Genomic DNA, 19912 nt, shown 5'->3' on the forward strand with positions numbered 1-19912 from the left:
AGGGGTGGAGGGATGGATATCACACAGGGAGGGAGGGATGTTGTGGAGGGAGGGGGATGGAGGGATGGATATCACACAGGGAGGGAGGGATGTTGTGGAGGGAAGGGTGGAGGGATGGATATCACACAGGGAGGGAGGGATGTTGTGGAGGGAGGGGTGGAGGGATGGATATCACACAGGGAGGGAGGGATGTTGTGGAGGGAGGGGTGGAGGGATGGATATCACACAGGGAGGGAGGGATGTTGTGGAGGGAGGGGTGGAGGGATGGATATCACACAGGGAGGGAGGGATGTTGTGGAGGGAGGGGTGGAGGGATGGATATCACACAGGGAGGGAGGGATGTTGTGGAGGGAGGGGGATGGAGGGATGGATATCACACAGGGAGGGAGGGATGTTGTGGAGGGAGGGGTGGAGGGATGGATATCACACAGGGAGGGAGGGATGTTGTGGAGGGAGGGGTGGAGGGATGGATATCACACAGGGAGGGAGGGATGTTGTGGAGGGAGGGGTGGAGGGATGGATATCACACAGGGAGGGAGGGATGTTGTGGAGGGAGGGGGGTGGAGGTATGGATATCACACAGGGAGGGAGGGATGTTGTGGAGGGAGGGGTGGAGGGATGGATATCACACAGGGAGGGAGGGATGTTGTGGAGGGAGGGGTGGAGGGATGGATATCACACAGGGAGGGAGGGATGTTGTGGAGGGAGGGGTGGAGGGATGGATATCACACAGGGAGGGAGGGATGTTGTGGAGGGAGGGGGATGGAGGGATGGATATCACACAGGGAGGGAGGGATGTTGTGGAGGGAAGGGTGGAGGGATGGATATCACACAGGGAGGGAGGGATGTTGTGGAGGGAGGGGTGGAGGGATGGATATCACACAGGGAGGGAGGGATGTTGTGGAGGGAGGGTGGAGGGATGGATATCACACAGGGAGGGAGGGATGTTGTGGAGGGAGGGGTGGAGGGATGGATATCACACAGGGAGGGGAGGGATGTTGTGGAGGGAGGGGTGGAGGGATGGATATCACACAGGGAGGGAGGGAATGTTGTGGAGGGAGGGGGATGGAGGGATGGATATCACACAGGGAGGGAGGGATGTTGTGGAGGGAGGGGTGGAGGGATGGATATCACACAGGGAGGGAGGGATGTTGTGGAGGGGAGGGGTGGAGGGATGGATATCACACAGGGAGGGAGGGATGTTGTGGAGGGAGGGGTGGAGGGATGGATATCACACAGGGAGGGAGGGATGTTGTGGAGGGAGGGGTGGAGGGATTACCAAATTTAAGATGGAAATAGGTCAAAGAAAGAGATTAGCTCGAATGTGTGGAGGGATGAACGGCTGTGGATGGGGATGGAGGGATGGGGGGATGTTTGGCTGGGGATTGGGGGATGGAGGGAATGAATGGATGGGGATGGGGATGGGGGGATGGGGGGATAGAGGGATGAACGGATTGCGATGGAGGATGGGGGGATGTTTGGATGGGGATGGGGAAATGGGGGGATGGAGGGATGAATGGCTGTGGATGGGGATGGGGGGGATGGATGGAGGGGAGGATGGAGGGAGGGGGTTGGAGCTGGGCAGGGGTGGGGTGATGAAGGGATGGATAGAGGGAGGGGGTGGATGGAGGAAGGGATGGATGGATGGAGGGAGGGTGGATGTAGGGGTGGATGGATGGAGGGAGGGCTGATGGGAGGGATGGATGGATGGATGGAGGGAGGGCTGATGGAGGGATGGAGGGGTGGATGGAGGGAGGGTGGATGGAGGGATGGAGGGATGGAGGGAGGGAGCGGGGGATGGAGGGAGGGATGGAGGATGGAAGGAGTTTGGATGGATGGAGGGAGCGGTGGATGGAGGCATGGATGGAGGGAGGGAGGGAGGGTGGATGGAGGGTGGATGGATAGAGGGAGGGAGGGATGGAGGGAGGATGGAGGGAGGGAGGGATGGAGGGTGGATGGATAGAGGGAGGGATGGAGGGAGGGAGGGAGGGAGGGTGGAGGGAGAGAGGGAGGGAGGGTGGAAGGAGTGTGGATGGATGGAGGGAGGGAGGGATGGAGGGAGGGAGGGTGGATGGAGGGAGAGAGGGAGGGAGGGTGGAAGGAGTGTGGATGGATGGAGGGAGCGGTGGATGGAGGGATGGAGGGATGGAGGGAGGGAGCGGGGGATGGAGGGAGGGATGGAGGATGGAAGGAGTTTGGATGGATGGAGGGAGCGGTGGATGGAGGCATGGATGGAGGGAGGGAGGGAGGGTGGATGGAGGGTGGATGGATAGAGGGAGGGAGGGATGGAGGGAGGATGGAGGGAGGGAGGGATGGAGGGTGGATGGATAGAGGGAGGGATGGAGGGAGGGAGGGAGGGTGGAGGGAGGGAGGGATGGAGGGAGAGAGGGAGGGAGGGTGGAAGGAGTGTGGATGGATGGAGGGAGCGGTGGATGGATGGAGGGAGGGAGGGATGGAGGGTGGATGGAGGGTGGATGGATGGAGGGAGGGTGGATGGATGGAGGGAGGGAGGGTGGATGGAGGGTGGATGGATGGAGGGAAGGATGGAGGGAGGATGGAGGGAGGGAGGGAGGGAGGGTGGATGGATAGAGGGAGGGATGGATGGAGGGAGGGAGGGTGGATGGATGGAGGGAGGGAGGGTGGATGGAGGGTGGATGGATGGAGGGAAGGATGGAGGGAGGGAGGATGGAGGGAGGGTGGACGGGCGCAAACACATCCTGGATTACCGTAAACCGGAACCGAGGGACTGGGCCCCGACGGCGGGGGCAGGGGTGGGGCCGGGCAGGCTGAGGGCAGCTGGGTGCAGAGTCTACACCTGGTTTGCTGCTGCCCCATCTGACCCTCTTCTGTGCCTCCCCCAGGGTGGGGAAGCGGAAACGCCCCCCTCTATCTGCCCCCAGGGGCCCCTGCATCCCTCCCCCCACCCCTCCATCCATCTGTCTGTCAGTCTGTCCTAGGAAGCTTCAGCCTCCGAATCCCTCAGGGGCGCCCCCGAATGTCCAGACCCCAGACTGCCCCCACCTCCCCGAACTCCCCCCCCCCCGTTCTGATGGCTGCCCCGGGGGATGACAGGGAGATGGGACCCAGGAGTCCGGGAGGAGGCTCATCAGCGTGATTCCCAGCGGAGGCTCTGTCTGTCTGTCTGTCTCCCCTCGGCCCCCCGACACCCCAGGGACCCACCTTCTTCTGCGCTGCTGTACCCCGGACGGGACTGGATGGGGGGCGGGGGGAGGGTCCAGCAGCTGTTAACCCTTTCCTGGCTGTGTGCCTGTTTCCCCCGCTCCCTCCTGCAGGTCCTTCCCCCCCGCCAAAGGCTGGAGGGGGGAGCAGCAAGTGGGGGGGACCCCGAGCCTGGGGACTCCTAAGCTCCCTTCCAAGGTTCACCCCTCTTGTGCCCCCCAGCCCAGCCTCCCACAATCCACCTCTGCCTCATGCAGCTGCCGTCACCCCTCCCGTTCCAGTCCCCCCCCGACATTGACTCCCCACCTGTTCTACCCTATACAGCCCCTCATCGCTCTCTGGCTCTGCCCTCCCTCCTCTTCCCCCGCCCCACTGCCAGCCCCCCACATTCTCTCCCCAGCCCCCCGCCCTACACAACCCTCATTCCCTCCCCCAATCCCCCACCCCCTATGTCCTCTCCCCACCTGCCCTCCTCCTGCAGCCCCCACTTCTCCCCTCCCCCCTCAGCCCCGCCCCCTCCCCATCGCCCCAGGATCCTCCTCCCCCCCAGCTGTCACCTCCTTCACCCCTCACCAGGGAAAGTATTTCACTGACGTCAGTGGAGGCGCCAACTCCAGCACCCCTGTGACACCCCCCAGCCCCCATGGCCCACGGTGCCCATCACTCCCGACCCGCAGCCCCCCCAGCCCTGCCGGTGCCCCTCACTCCCGACCCGCAGCCCCCCCAGCTCTGCCCCCCAGCCCTGCCGGTGCCCCTCACTCCCGACCTGCAGCCCCCCCAGCCCTGCCGGTGCCCCTCACTCCCGACCCGCAGCCCCCCCAGCCCTGCCGGTGCCCCTCACTCCCGACCCGCAGCCCCCCCAGCCCTGCCGGTGCCCCTCACTCCCGACCTGCAGCCCCCCCAGTCCTGCCGGTGCCCCTCACTCCCGACCCGCAGCCCCCCCCGGCTCTGACCCCCCCAGCCCTGCCGGTGCCCCTCACTCCCGACCCGCAGCCCCCCCAGCCCTGCCGGTACCCCTCACTCCCGACCTGCAGCCCCCCCAGCTCTGCCCCCCCAGTCCTGCCGGTGCCCCTCACTCCCGACCCGCAGCCCCCCCAGCTCTGCCCCCCCCAGCCCTGCCGGTGCCCCTCACTCCCGCCCCGCAGCCCCCTGTCATTGCCAATGCTGTTGCAATGAGGTAGAATAGCGGGGGGCTGCGGGTGGGGAGTGGGGGGCACCTGCAGGGCGGGGGGGGGCAGGGCCGAGCTAGCGAGGGGGCTGCGGGGGAGGAGTGGGGCCCCCCCCGCTGGAATCTCTCACCTTTCCCAGGGCCGCAGTTGTTCTCTCGGGGGATACACTTGACTCTGACTAAGTGGACATTGTGTCCGGGGAACAAAGCCAGCCCCTCCGCCCCCCCCGCCCGCGCTCCCCGACGGGGCCCTGCGATAATGAACCGGCCCCCCCCGCTTCTGTTGTCTGGTGCAGCCGGACAGGCCGCCACGACCGGGCAGGTCCCGTCAACAGCCGCGGGGTGAGAAGTGACAGAATTTCCATGTGCTGCCCCCCCCGCCTGGCGCCCCTCACTCCCGACCCGCAGCCCCCCCAGCCCAGCCCTGCCCCCCCCGCCTGGCGCCCCTCACTCCCGACCCGCAGCCCCCCCAGCCCAGCCCTGCCTGGCGCCCCTCACTCCCGACCCGCAGCCCCCCCAGCCCAGCCCTGCCCCCCCCGCCTGGCGCCCCTCACTCCCGACCCGCAGCCCTCCCAGCCCAGCCCTGCCCCCCCCGCCTGGCGCCCCTCACTCCCGACCCGCAGCCCCCCCAGCCCAGCCCTGCCCCCCCCGCCTGGCGCCCCTCACTCCCGACCCGCAGCCCCCCCAGCCCAGCCCTGCCCCCCCCCCGCCTGGCGCCCCTCACTCCCGACCCGCAGCCCCCCCAGCCCAGCCCTGCCCCCCCCGCCTGGCGCCCCTCACTCCCGACCCGCAGCCCCCCCAGCCCAGCCCTGCCCCCCCCCGCCTGGCGCCCCTCACTCCCGACCCGCAGCCCCCCCCAGCCCAGCCCTGCCCCCCCCCGCCTGGCGCCCCTCACTCCCGACCCGCAGCCCCCCCAGCCCAGCCCTGCCCCCCCCGCCTGGCGCCCCTCACTCCCGACCCGCAGCCCCCCCAGCCCAGCCCTGCCTGGCGCCCCTCACTCCCGACCCGCAGCCCCCCCAGCCCAGCCCTGCCCCCCCCGCCTGGCGCCCCTCACTCCCGACCCGCAGCCCCCCCAGCCCAGCCCTGCCCCCCCGCCTGGCGCCCCTCACTCCCGACCCGCAGCCCCCCCCAGCCCAGACCTGCCCCCCCCCCGCCTGGCGCCCCTCACTCCCGACCCGCAGCCCCCCCAGCCCAGCCCTGCCCCCCCCGCCTGGCGCCCCTCACTGCCGACCCGCAGCCCCCCCCCAGCCCAGCTCTGCCCCCCCCGCCTGGTGCCCCTCACTTTCGACCCGCAGCCCCTGCCAGCCAGCCCCCCCCCCCAGGCCGGTGCATCTCCGCAGCTCCTGAGTCAACAACAGCAGCTGAGGGGAGGAAAGAGGCCCTCGGGGTGAGCGGGCCCCGCCCCAGCTGCCCCCCGGTTGCCCTTCAGCAGCTTCCCTGGGGGGCCGCGGGGGCCGGAGACCCTGGGGCTGGGGGGGGCTGGAGAGTTCGGACAGAGACAGAACCCAGTAGGGAGCAAAGCTGAGAGGGAAGAACGACACAACTCAACCCCAACAAGGACACAACTCAACAACTACACAACTCAACCCCAACAAGGACACAACTCAACAACTACACAACTCAACCCCCAACAACGACACAACTCAACAACTACACAACTCAGCCCCCAACAACGACACAACTCAACAACGGCACAACTCAACCCCCAACAATGACACAATTCAACAACTACACAACTCAACACCCCTATAGCTACCCAACTCAATCCCCCAATAGCTACGCATCTCAACCCCCAACAATGACAGAACTCAACAACTACACAGCTCAACCCCCAACAACGACACAACTCAACAACTACACAACTCAACCCCAACAAAGACACAACTCAACAACTACACAACTCAACCCCCAACAACGACACAACTCAACAACTACACAACTCAGCCCCCAACAACGACACAACTCAACAACGGCACAACTCAACCCCCAACAATGACACAATTCAACAACTACACAACTCAACACCCCTATAGCTACCCAACTCAATCCCCCAATAGCTACGCATCTCAACCCCCAACAAGGACACAGCTCAACACCTACACAACTCAACCCCCAATAGCTACACAACTCAACTGCGCAACAGCTACACAACTCAACACCCCAATAGCTACACAACTCAAGCTCCCAACAGCTACACCACTCAACAGCTACACAACTCAACACCCCAACAGCTGCACAATTCAACACCCCAACAACTACACTACTCAACCCATCAACAGCGACACAACTCACCAGCCTAATAGTCACACAACTCAACACACCAACAACTACAGGAATCAACCGTCCAAGAGCTAAACAACTCAACACAGGAGCAATTGACACAGCAAGGAACTAACACACCAATGCACCAACTAACACAATGAACACAACTGAATGGTGAACACTCCAAAGGGCAAAGCAACCAAATGCGCCAAACAACAAAACAACTGACCAGGGAGCTCTGCAAACATCTGAACTCGCCCAGCAGAGACACACATTTCTAAGCAAACTCAAGCTAAACAACTGAACAAACCGACAAGTAGCTCACCACGGAAAGGCAGGTTTCAGAGTGACAGCCGCGTTCGCCTGTATTCGCAGAAAGACCCGGGGGACCTGTGGCACCTCAGAGCCGAACCCGTTTATTTGAGCGTGAGCTTTCGTGAGCTCCAATAAACGGGTTGGTCTCCGAGTCCCCCGGTTCTTTCGGCGAATAAACAGTAACACAGCAAGTAACCAACCAAACAGTAACACACCAACCAACCAACAAAGCAACTAACGCACCAAACAACCAATAACTGAAACACCAACGACCACGACAAACCAACCAAACAACAAACAATGAAAGAAACAAATAACACACCAAACAACCATCACATCAAAATGCCACAGCAAACACCCAAACTATGGCCACAGCGCACAACTAACACAACAAATAACCAGCACAGCAAACAAGGAACACACTAAACAAACCACTAACGCAACACACGCTAAATAATTAATGCAACAAACCTACACAAGAAACAACTAACTCAACAAATAAACAAACACCCAACATACCAACCCAACCCAACCAACAATCCAAACCCAGCACAACCAAACAACTACCAACCAACCAAACAACTACCACCCCAAGCTAAAAGAAACACCCAACACATGAAAACAGCTAACCCAACAATCAAAAAACCCACACACCCAACACCCAAACAGCTAACACACTACACAAACTGACGCACCAAAACAGGTTACACAACAATCAAAAAACCAACACAGCCAAACAAAACAACTAACACACCAAACAGCCAAACCATGAACACAGGGAACAGCCCAACAACTAAATAATTGAACCGACAACTGCCAGTTAAACAATTTTAACAGCAAGCAATTAATGCAACACACACACACAACTACACAAGAGCCCGCCAAGGCAAGAAGAAACTGCCTGGAAATGACCACACACACACACAGGTCAGCCAGCAGGAAAGTGACATCTCCGAATGGAGCAACCCAGCCCCAAAGTGTCAGCTAAACAAGTCACAACTGCACTGACCCCCAAGGCCTGAAGGGGCAAACAATACAGCACCCCCCACCCCCCGACTCTGCAGGGAAGAGCCAGCTGGCTAGCTGGAGGGGTGTGAGGGGAGGTGGATGGACGCGTGAAGAGAGGGGCGTCGGGGGAGATGGGTGGAAAGCTGGGAGAGGGGCAGAAAGGGAGGGATGGGGGGGTCTGGGGAGACAGAGGGGTCCAGGGCGGATGGAGGGATGAGGTGTGGAGGATCAATACAATGGGAACTAGGTTTTGCCCGTAGCCACCAAACCAAATGAAACAAAGGAGGGCCCTGCGGTGTGATGCGTGTGAGGGGACTGGGGGGCCCCCTGGTATCACACGGCCCTGAGCCTTTCAGCCCGGGACCCCCACCACCACCAGGGCTTTATTCCTTTTGATGTTAATTCTTATCACAATAATAACACCAGACAGAATTGACTGACTTGACTTCTGTGTCACCCAGATGGGGAGCCAGGACTCCTGGGTTCTCTCCCCGGCTCTGGGGCGGGTGTGGAGTCTGGCGGTTAGAGCAGGGGGGGCTGGGAGCCAGGACTCCTGGGTTCTCTCCCCGGCTCTGGGGCGGGTGTGGAGTCTGGCGGTTAGAGCAGGGGGGCTGGGAGCCAGGACTCCTGGGTTCCCTCCCTGGCTTTGGAAGGGGTCTAGTGGGCCCAGAGCCCTGCAGAGCAGAGAAGGGGGGTGGGGGAGAGAGAGAGTGAGAAACTTTCCAGCACCCGGATCTTTCAGGACCCCCCCCCCAAAAAAAGATGAAAATACGCAGGAGAAACAGGCGAGGCAGGACAATGGGAGGGGAGATGAGATTTCTGTCTCTCTCCCACCTCTCTCTGACAGCCCCCCCTCCTTATCAGCCCCTGGGACCCTCCCAGCCTCTCTCTGGAATGCGCCCCGAGGGGGGGACGGAGGCGGGGGAGGGGGGTCTGCGGACTGAGCCGCTCCATTCATGGGCACGTTCACACCGGCTCCTGGCCCGTCACTCGCCGGGTGGGGGGAGCAGGGGCTATAAAGGGGGGCGGAGGGCCCCGGGTGACACAGATCGCACCAGGGCTCCAGCTGCCACACCTGGCTCTGGTGAGATGCGGGGCCAGGCCACCCCATGGGGGGAGGGAGAGCTGGGGAGGGGGAGGATGGGGCGGGAAGAGGGGGAGAGTGGGGGTGGGCAGGGAAGGCTCTGGGTGTGGGTAGCTGGGGCTGGGAGATAGCGGGGAGGGACACTGCCTTGAGGGAGTGGGGGGCGGGAGGTGGGAAGGGGGTTAGGCAGGGTGCAGGAGGGGGCATGGGTGGGATGGGGGGATTCTTGGGGCTTGGAGGAGAGGCAGGGTGGGAGGATGGGGAGGGGGTTTGGAGAGGGGGCTTGAGGTGACTCTAAACTGCCCCCCATCTCTTTCTCGCTCCCCCCCCAGGTCTTTCCAATCTCTCCTGTGAAACTCTAACTAGGTGAGTCTCTCACACACAGAGAAGGGGAAGGGGATTTAGGTGGGGCAGGTGGGACCCCAGGGCTGGGAGTGGGGGGAGCCCAGCAGGGGGCGCTCTGCCCAGGATGGGGCGGGCCTTGGCAGCACAGGGAGGTTCCCAGGGCTGGGAGTGGGGGAGGCAGCAGGGGGCGCTCTGCCCAGGATGGGGCGGGCCTTGGCAGCACAGGGAGGTTCCCAGGGCTGGGAGTGGGGGGAGCCCAGCAGGGGGCGCTCTGCCCAGGATGGGGCGGGCCTTGGCAGCACAGGGAGGTTCCCAGGGCTGGGAGTGAGGGGAGCCCAGCAGGGGGCGCTCTGCCCAGGATGGGGCGGGCCTTGGCTGCACAGGGAGGTTCCCAGGGCTGGGAGTGAGGGGAGCCCAGCAGGGGGCGCTCTGCCCAGGATGGGGCGGGCCTTGGCAGCACAGGGAGGTTCCCAGGGCTGGGAGTGAGGGGAGCCCAGCAGGGGGCGCTCTGCCCAGGATGGGGCGGGCCTTGGCAGCACAGGGAGGTTCCCAGGGCTGGGAGTGGGGGAGGCAGCAGGGGGCGCTCTGCCCAGGATGGGGCGGGCCTTGGCAGCACAGGGAAGTTCCCAGGGCTGGGAGTGGGGGGAGCCCAGCAGGGGGCGCTCTGCCCAGGATGGGGTGGGCCTTGGCAGCACAGGGAGGTTCCCAGGGCTGGGAGTGGGGGAGGCAGCAGGGGGCGCTCTGCCCAGGATGGGGCGGGCCTTGGCTGCACAGGGAGGTTCCCAGGGCTGGGAGTGAGGGGAGCCCAGCAGGGGGCGCTCTGCCCAGGATGGGGCGGGCCTTGGCAGCACAGGGAGGTTCCCAGGGCTGGGAGTGGGGGGAGCCCAGCAGGGGGCGCTCTGCCCAGGATGGGGTGGGCCTTGGCAGCACAGGGAGGTTCCCAGGGCTGGGAGTGGGGGGAGCCAGCAGGGGGCGCTCTGCGCAGGATGGAGCGGGCCTTGGCAGCACAGGGAAGTTCCCAGGGCTGGGAGTGGGGGGAGCCCAGCAGGGGGCGCTCTGCCCAGGATGGGGTGGGCCTTGGCAGCACAGGGAGGTTCCCAGGGCTGGGAGAGGGGGGAGCCCAGCAGGGGGCGCTCTGCCCAGGATGGGGCGGGCCTTGGCAGCACAGGGAGGTTCCCAGGGCTGGGAGTGAGGGGAGCCCAGCAGGGGGCGCTCTGCCCAGGATGGGGCGGGCCTTGGCAGCACAGGGAGGTTCCCAGGGCTGGGAGTGGGGGGAGCCCAGCAGGGGGCGCTCTGCCCAGGATGGAGCGGGCCTTGGCAGCACAGGGAAGTTCCCAGGGCTGGGAGTGGGGGGAGCCCAGCAGGGGGCACTATCTCTGAGCTGGTGGGGGCTCTGACAGTGCAGGGGGGAGCCCACCGGGGGAGGGGCACTCTCACTGCCCGGCTCTCTCCCCCTCCCCCATCCCAGCATGGGTGACGCCCACATGGCCGAGTTCGGGGCGGCTGCCCCCTACCTGCGGAAGTCAGACAAGGAGCGCCTGGAGGCACAGACCCGGATCTTCGACATCCGCAGCGAGTGCTTCGTGCCCGACGAGAAGGAGGAGTTCGTCAAGGGAAAGATCGTCAGCCGGGATGCGGGGAAGGTGACCGTCGAGACCGAGAACCGCAAGGTGAGGCCGGGGATACCGGAGTTGGGGGGCAGGTGGGTGAGGTCGGGGGGGTAGGGACAGTGAGGAGCCAGAGGTCAAAAGGGAGGCTAGGGGTAGGGATGGTGAGAGGTCAGAGGTCAAAGGGGAAGACGGGGCAAGGGATATGAGAGACTGCAGTCAGGGGCTAGAGGGGAGGACAGGCTGTGGGGCACCAGGGGTTACGAGTTAAAGGCCAAATAAGGGGAGGAGGCTCAAAGAAACAGAGATGGGTGGTGCTGGTCTGACCCCACAGCTTGCAGGACGGCAGGGTGCGGTTGGGCGGAGGTAGCACCACCCCCCATTACCCCCCCATGACTCTCTCTTCCTGCCCAGACGGTGACGGTGAAGGAGTCGGACATCCACCAGCAGAACCCGCCAAAGTTCGACAAGATCGAGGACATGGCCATGCTGACGTTCCTGCACGAGCCGGCCGTGCTTTACAACCTCAAGGAGCGATACGCTGCCTGGATGATCTACGTGAGTCTGGGGGGTCCCCTGCAGTCCCCTCGTTCCCCCACACCCACGTTGCTGGGGTACCCATAGGGTGGAGGAGCTCCTGGGGTCTCCACCCTGCATTATGCCCCTCTGGGAGTTGCTGTCTTCTAGATCAGGGGGAGATTCATCTCCTTCCTAGAACAGGGGGAGTAGCCTGCTGTTCTAGATCAGGGTGGCATCATCTGCCATTCTACATCAGGGGAATTCCCTCCTGTTCTAGAATGAGAGGGTGTTCTTGAACCTGTTCTAGACCACGGGGGTCACCAGCTCCTTGCTAGATTGGGGGTCTGGTGGTGTCATCCCCTGATCTAGATCAGAGAAGAGACCATCGATCCCATTCTAGATCAGAGAGTGAGCATTGTCTCCTGTTATAATTCCTCCCCAATCTATCAAGTCCTGTTCTAGATCAAAGGACGTGACATCGTCCTCCTTTCTGGCATCTCATGTTCTAGATCAGGGGAGGGTTATTGTCTTCTAATCTAGATAAAGGAAGGAGTGTTTTCTTCCATTCTTGATGGGTGGGGCTTGTCTGTAGTTCTATATTGGTGAAACAGGTATGTCTCTGGATCTAGATCAGGGAAGGGGTGTTTTATCCCATTCTAGATGGGGCAGGCTCATTGTCTCCCATTCTAGACTGGGCAGACGGATCTGTCTCTGCTTCTAGATCAGGGAAGGGGCATCATGTCCAGTTCTATACCAGAGACAGTGCATCATCTCCCATTCTAGATCAAGAAGGGAAGGTGTCACCTGTTCTAGAACAGAAGAGGGAGGCTGCTCCATAGAACTGACCCTTTCCATCAGTTCTCACTCAGTCTAGGGTAGGTTCTCAATCTCTTTACCATGGGCCTTCTCCTGCTGCTCTGACTCTTCTCTCTGGCTCTCTCTCCATCCTTCCCCCTGTCCTGTTCCCCCTCTCCAGACGTACTCAGGACTGTTCTGCGTGACAGTCAATCCCTACAAGTGGTTGCCAGTCTATAATGCGGAGGTGGTGGCTGCTTACAGGGGCAAGAAGAGAAGTGAAGCCCCGCCCCACATCTTCTCCATTTCTGACAGCGCCTACCAGAACATGCTAACGGGTAGGGATCTAACCCTATCCTTAACTATACCCCTAACCATAAATATAATCCTAACCTTAACTCTACCCCAGCCATAACCCTATCGTTAACTATACCCTGTCACGAAGTCACCAAGACGATGCTCTGGAACTACTCCCTATGAAGTGAGTCAGGAGAGCCTCCTCTTTTGGAGCAGACTGCCTCCAGGGCAAGAAGCTCACACAGCTTCCACCTTCCTGAGTCTGACCTCAGAGCATTCAGCCTCCCCTTCCCCTCCGTACACTTCCTGCAGCAAGTCCACCTGGTGTGGGATCCTGCACCCCCACTCCGCAGTCAGACGTGACTCTCAGCCAGTGTAAAACAGAAGGTTTATTAGTTGACAGGAACATAGTGTAGGACAGAGCTTGTTCGCACAGAAATCAGTGACTTTCAGACAAGTCCATAGAATCTCAGGGTTGGAAGGGACCTCAGGAGGTATCTAGTCCAACCCCCTGCTCAAAGCAGGACCAATCCCCAATTTTTGGCCCAGATCCCAAATGGCCCCTTCAAGGATTGAACTCACAACCCTGGGTTTAGCAGGCCAATGCTCAAACCACCCCTCTGTGCACCAAGCCAGCTGAGAGTGACTCGCCTCTAGCTGCCTGGCCCCTGTACTGCCCGTTGCTCCTCCTCCAGCCTTTGTCTCGCTTCCGGGCCAAGAGTCACCTGGTCGCATCCCCCTCCTGGGTCTCAGGTTACGAAGGGGCGGCCAGAGCATCCCTGCAGGCAGCTGGAGCAACCCCCGCAAAAGTCATGCACCCTTATTTCCACCACCTAGACATTGGAGCAATACACAGGGAAACTGAGGCACACACAGCATCCAAGCAAAACAGTAAGACTCACATAGGCTCACATATAACATAACAAGGGACAATCCCCACTACGTCACATCCCTCCCCCTTTCGAGACTGGACTGAGCAGGGTCACTTTAGCCAGTGACCTGGGGAAATTAAGGCCTCCCTCTCGGGACAAAGCATCAGCCATAACATTTGCACTCCCCTTAACATAAAGCACCTCCATGTCAAAATCCTGGGAGGACAGACTCCACCTCAGGAGCTTGGCATTGGCCCCTCTCATCTGGTGCAGCCACGGCAGGGCGAGCGGTCCGTGTACACAGTGAAGCGTCACCCAAAGAGATCCGGCTGCAGCCTTTTAAGAGCCCACTCCCTGACCAGGCGTTCCTTCTCTGTGGCCGCATAGTCCTGCGCCTGGGGCAGCAGCCTCCTGCTCAGGGAGATGATGGGGTGTTTCTCCCCCTTTGCATTGGCCTGCACCAGGACCGCACCCAGCCCTTGTCTGGGGCATCGGTGAACACCATAAAGGGCTTCTGAAAGTCTGGGTTTCCCAGCACCGGGCCCGTGACCAGATCCTCCTTCAGCGTGCACAGAGCCCTCTGGCACTGCCCGGTCCAGACCAGCTTGTCTGGCTTCCCCTTCTTGCATAGCTCAGTGATGGGAGCTGACACAGAGCTAAAGTGGGGCACAAACCTCCGGAAGTGCCCCACCATCCCAATAAAGGCCTGAGTCTGTTTCTTAGTCTGGGAGCAGGCCAGTCTCTGATCATGCCCACCTTGGCTGGCTCTGGCTTTAGGCAACTGCTCCCCACCTTGCACGTCCCAGCTTTTACAGTCAGCCCTGCATCCTGGAGGTGACTCAGCCCCTCTTCACCTGGGACACATGGTCCTCCCAGGTCTGGCTAATGACACAAATATCATCCATGTACACTAGGGTAAAACTCTCCATCCCCCTCAGTAACTGATCCATCTGGCACTGGCAGGTGACCAGAGCCTCCTTGTGGCCGAAAAGTAGGACCAGGGATTTGTACAGCCCCAAAGGGGTGACAAAAGGAGGTTTCAAGCTGGCGTCTGGATCCAAAGGCACCTGCCAGTAGCCTTTGGTGAGATCCCTGGTCATGGGGTACTGAGTCCCTGAGTCCCCCCCAACTTGTCTAGGATCTCATCAGGCCTAGGTATGGGCAGGTACCAGACATGGTGATGGCACTGAGCTTCCAATCGGCCACACAGAATCGGATCAGCCCGTCTTTCCTGGGGACCAGCACCACGGGAGAGGCCCCGGTGGATAGCTGGATCACCCCTAAAGCCAGCATGTCTCTGACCTCCCTCCAGGGCCTGGGCTGTGTTCCCAGTTACTCTGAATGGGGAACACCTGATGGGAGGGCTGGCTCCCGTCTCCACGCAGTGGTCAGCTCAGTTAGTGAGCCCAGGTCGGTTGGAAAACAGCTGTGGGTACAACTGCAGGATCTCTGTGATCTCTGTCTGCTGGGCAGGGGTTAGCTGGTCAGAGAGGGGAACTGATTCCAACAAAGGGCCGGCTCCTGTCTCAGGGAAGAGACTCACCAGGGGATCTTCCCCCTTCTCCCCCTGGCCACACACGGCCAGCACCAGCCTCTCCCTGTCACTGTACGGCTCCATCATGTTGACCTGGTCCCCTCGGTGGCTGTGAGCCCAGTTGGGCAGGTCCACCACATCGTTCTCCTCATCCAGCTGCTTGATGACCGTGAAGGGCCCGTCCGGGGCAGCTTGCAGCTTATTCTTCCTCACTGGGATGAGACCCCTCACCTGGTTCCCAGTGCCACAGGCTGAGTGGCCTTACCAGACCTTCTGCCTCCCTTGGGCCCTGGCTAGGTTCTCCCTGCCCGGACCCATGAGCTCCGCGAGCTTTTCCTGGAAAGTCAGTCCATGCTCCACCGCTGATTCTCCATCGGGGGAGGCCTTCCCCTCCCATCCGTCCCTCTCCAGTCCAGGGCCACCTTCTGAAAAGGCTCCTCTATGACAGGCAGGTGTCTCAAGGCTGCTTTACCCTTGTCCCGGGCCTTTTGCACCTCTGGACAAGGCAGTCCTGGTTGGCAGCTGTCCCACCCTGGCTGTGGTTCCCCACACTCAGCTGGGTCTCTGATCCCCCTGGGCTCAGCTTTGCCCCAGCCGTCCCATTGAGGGCCAGCAGCGAGCCTGCTGCTTTGCTCACCATTTCAGAGCCAGTGTGAGCCACCTCCCCTGTGTGCAGGGGGGCGGGGAGCATCTCTCTGTCCCATTCAGCCCTAGGGCTCTGGTTGCAGGCAGGCAGGTATCCTGAGCCTAGCAGCGCCTCTGCCCAGCCATGCTGACCGCTTCAGTCTCAGCCGATTGGTTCCCTGATTCATATTCAGACCCTCGGCCGTTACCGGAGCCGGGCCTGGATCCTGTCCCAAAGAGACACAGTCATCTCCCAACAGGACCTCACAGCCGATACCTTGGAGAACCCCAATGACCAGCCAGCCCCACCCCTCCTGGGTCTGCACAGGGCTCCGGGCCATAAGCAGGGTGAGGGGCTTCCTACCTAGGACCTTCACCCAGCTCACCCAGCCCCTCAGCATCTGGGGGGCTGCACCACCCGGGGCCTGACACCAGTTCTCTCTGTCCCAGGGTCTCGCCACCCCAGGAATGTCTCCCCATTGACCATCACCTTCCGCTCCCACTGGGGTCCGAGGGGCCTGAGACCAGGACGGTCCATGCAGACAAATATGCAGGGGCCGAGAGTGGGAGCTAGTCGCCCACCCTGCCCATCTGGCTAAACAGCTCTATGGCCTTGGGACCCAGGAAGGGGGCTAGACATGGAGCCTTTCCGCAGGGCCAGGCTGGTTCCAATAGCCAGCCTTCCCAAAGGCCGCGAGACAGGCATCTATATCTCCCCCTCCTTAACCTGGGGCAGCAATTTAGTGTCGAGGTTCCCTGTGGAACTGGCCCCCCGGGGTCCATCTCGACTCATCCCTGGATGGGTCCTTCTGCCTCTCAGCTCAGACTTCGCCAGTTCCTGCTGCCTCTGTCTCTCCTGCTGTTCTGCTTCACTCCTTCCCTGCCTCTCATGGTCCTCTGACTCCTTCGATCTCAGCTCCAGTTGCATCCGTCTCAGATCCACCAACGGGGAACCCAGTGAAGACCCCCAGCTGGTTGGGGACACAGGTCTCCGGGATACCCGGCTGCTCTCTGCCTCTCTCGTGGCCCCAGGTGGGTCAGGAACTGGCTCCTTAGAGTGATCCTCCTCTTCCAACTGAGCAATCAGCTGTGCCTTAGTGAGCTTTCCAATGCGCAGCCCCCTCTCTGCACACCTCTACAATGTCCTTCTTAAGCAGATGGTTACAGACCATCACTCTGCTGTTCCCAAGTGGTCATCGACTCACAGACTCGTTTTCTCTCAGCTCCCCATGATCCCCGGGAGGAACCCTTCAGTGCGACAGCCCTTCTCGGGGGTCCACTCTCTCGGGGTTAAACCATAGACTCCTCCACCTCCTGGAACCACGCCTCCTGGAGCCTCCAGCACACCTGTCTCTCACTAATCGCCCTTCGTTTTATTGCTCCCCAGTCACTTACTGCAGGATACTCTGTCCATGGGGTGCAGTTTATCCCACTTCTGCCACCAGTTGTCACAGTCACCAGGGCCATGCTCTGGGACTGCTCCCTACTAAGCCAGCCAGGACTCTGGGGGAGCCTCCTCTCTGGGAGCAGCCTGTCTGCAGGGCAAGAAGCTCACACGGCTTCCACCTTCCTGGGTCTGACCTCGGAGCATTCAGCGTCCTCTGCCCCTCCGTGCGCTTCCCACAGCGAGTCCGCCCAGGCAGGGTCCTGGGGAAGCCAGAGGGTCCTGCCCCCAAACTCTGCAGTCAGACGTGACTCTCAGCCAGCCAGTAAAACAGAAGGTTTATTATCAGGGGTAGCCGTGTTAGTCTGTATCCACAAAAACAACAAGGAATCCGGTCTTAAAGACTAACAGATTTATTTGGGCATAAGCTTTCGTGGGTAAAAACCCCACTTCTTCAGATGCATGGAGTGAAAATTACAGATGCAGACGTAAATATACTGACACATGAAGGGAAGGGAGTGACCTCACAAGGGGAGAACCAGTGTTGACTGGGCCAATTCGATCAGGGTGGATGGTGTCCACTCCCACTAATAGATGCGGAGGTGTCAATTCCAGGAGAGGCAAAGCTGCTTCTGTAGTGAGCCAGCCACTCCCAGTCCCTGTTCAAGCCCCAGTTAATGGTGTTAAATTTGCAAATCAATTTTAGTTCTGCTGGTTCTCTTTCAAGTCTGTTTTGAAGGTTTTTTGTTGCAGGATGGTTACTTTTAAATCTGTTATTGAGTGTCCAGGGAGACTGAAGTGCTCTCCCAGTGGCTTTTGTATGTTACCGTTCCTGGTGTCCGATTTGTGCCCATTTATGCTTTTACACAGGGACTGCCCGGTTTGGCCAAGGTACGTGGCAGAGGGGCATTGCTGGCACAGGATGGCATCTATCACATTAGTAGACGTGCAGGTGAATGAGCCCCTGATGGGGTGGCTGATGTGGTGGGGTCCTCTGATGGGTCACTAGAGTAGATATGGGGACAGAGAAGGCAACGAGGTTTGCTACAGGGATTGGTTCCTGGGTTAGTGGTTCTGCGGTGTGGTGTGTGGTTGCTGGGGAGTATTTGCTTCAGGTTGGGGGCTGTCTGTAAGCGAGGACTGGGCTGTCTCCCAAGGTCTGTGAGAGCGATGGGTCGTCCTTCAGGATAGGTTGTAGATCCTTGATGATGCGTTGGAGAGGTGTTAGCTGGGGGCTGAAGGTGACGGCTAGCGGCGTTCTGTTCTTTTCCTAGTTAGGCCTGTCCTGTAGTAGGTGATTTCTGGGTACCCTTCTCGCTCTGTCAATCTGGTTCCTCACTTCCCCAGGTGAGTATTGTAGTTTTCGAATTGGCCCTGTCAACACTGGTTCTCCACTTGTGAGGTAACTCCCTTCTCTTCATGTGTCAGTATATTTACGTCTGCATCTGTAATTTTCACTCCATGCATCTGAAGAAGGTTTATTAGTCGACAGAACACAGCCTGGGGCAGAACTTGTTAGCACAGAAATCAGTGACTTTCAGCTCTGGTCCTCCCCCTGCGCCCCAAGCCAGCCGAGACCGACTCACTTCCAGCTGCCTGGCCCCTGCCCTGCCCTGCCCGTTGCTTGTCCTCCGGCATTTGTCTCACTTCTGGGCCAAGAGTCACCTGGTCACATCCCCCTCCTAGGTCTCAGGTTATGAAGGGGCGGCCATAGCATCCCTGCAGGCAGCTGGAGCAACCCCCGCAAAAGTCACACACCCTTATTTCCACCACCTAGACATTGGTGCAATACACAGGGAAACTGAGGCACGCACCGCATCCATGCAAAACAGTAAGACTCAGGCTCACATACAACATAACAAGGGAAAATCCCAGCTGCATCACATACCCCTAACCATAACCATAAATATAACCCCAATCTTAACTATACCCCAGCCATAACTATAACCCTAACCCCCCAACACACACACACCCCTTCTGCCTCACCAAGAACACCTATAACACAAGCTGAGAGGTGCGTTTCCCCGACATCCCACCCTGTCCCTGACATCACTCTCCTGACCCACACACCTGGGCACCTCCCTTCCCTCCTACCCCCCCATCCTTCCCACCCCCTAACTGACCCCCCAATTCCACCCACCTCCCACTCCAGTCGCTCCCCTCACCCTCTCCTTGTCCCGTACCCCTTCCTCATCCACCCTCCCAGACCTAATGCCCCCTTCTGCTTTACCCACTCCTTGTCCTGGCTCCCTCCCACCCATTCCCCCTCCCTCCAATCCCAGCCACCCCATATCTCCCTCACATCACCTGCCACCCCCCTACTCCCCCACGGCTGCCTGCTAACCCCTCTTCTCTCTTCCAGACCGAGAGAACCAGTCCATCCTCATCACGTGAGTACCTACCTTCCCCCCACCCACCCCACCCACTGTCCCCCTGGAGGCCCCAGCTACCTCCTGCCCCCCTGTGCCACCCCCCATCTCCCTCGCCTCCTTCTTTCTCCCCAGCGGAGAATCCGGTGCAGGGAAGACGGTGAACACCAAGCGGGTCATCCAGTACTTTGCCAGCATCGCGGCCATCAGCGACCGCAAGAAAGAAGGGACCAGCGCCAACAAGGTGAGACCTCTGCCCTGATGCTGCCCAGCTGCAGACCCCCACATGTTGTTAGCTCAGTACCTCCCAGTGCTGCAAGCTTCCCCGTGACAGTGCCCCACAGAGGGTGGTATGGGGAAGTTGTGGGGAGGATCTGTAGCCAGTTCTAACTGCCCCCTTCTGTTTTGACCCTCAAGGGGACCCTGGAGGATCAAATCATCCAGGCCAACCCCGCCCTGGAGGCCTTCGGCAACGCCAAGACCTTGCGGAATGACAACTCGTCCCGATTCGTGAGTATCTGGGGAGTCTCGGCGGGGCTGGGGGTGAGA

At 60.6% G+C, this 19912-nt stretch overlaps 1 protein-coding gene across 1 annotated transcript in view; it reads left to right on the forward strand.

The window, feature by feature from the left end:
* The first annotated feature begins 8904 nt into the window (after window positions 1–8904).
* Window positions 8905–19912, forward strand: part of LOC311529926 (myosin-6) — a 46040-nt gene continuing 35032 nt past the window's right edge. Inside the window, exons 1-8 of the mRNA XM_084646229.1 lie at window positions 8905–9017; window positions 9350–9383; window positions 10831–11032; window positions 11384–11527; window positions 12465–12621; window positions 19357–19384; window positions 19499–19607; window positions 19781–19873. Coding sequence (XP_084502355.1) covers window positions 10832–11032; window positions 11384–11527; window positions 12465–12621; window positions 19357–19384; window positions 19499–19607; window positions 19781–19873 — 732 coding nt within the window. The 5' untranslated portion in view covers window positions 8905–9017; window positions 9350–9383; window position 10831. The remainder of the gene's footprint in view (window positions 9018–9349; window positions 9384–10830; window positions 11033–11383; window positions 11528–12464; window positions 12622–19356; window positions 19385–19498; window positions 19608–19780; window positions 19874–19912) is intronic.

This window comes from Lepidochelys olivacea, assembly GCF_965140295.1.
Source record: "Lepidochelys olivacea isolate rLepOli2 genome assembly, chromosome: 13".
Lineage (NCBI taxonomy): Eukaryota > Metazoa > Chordata > Testudines > Cheloniidae > Lepidochelys > Lepidochelys olivacea.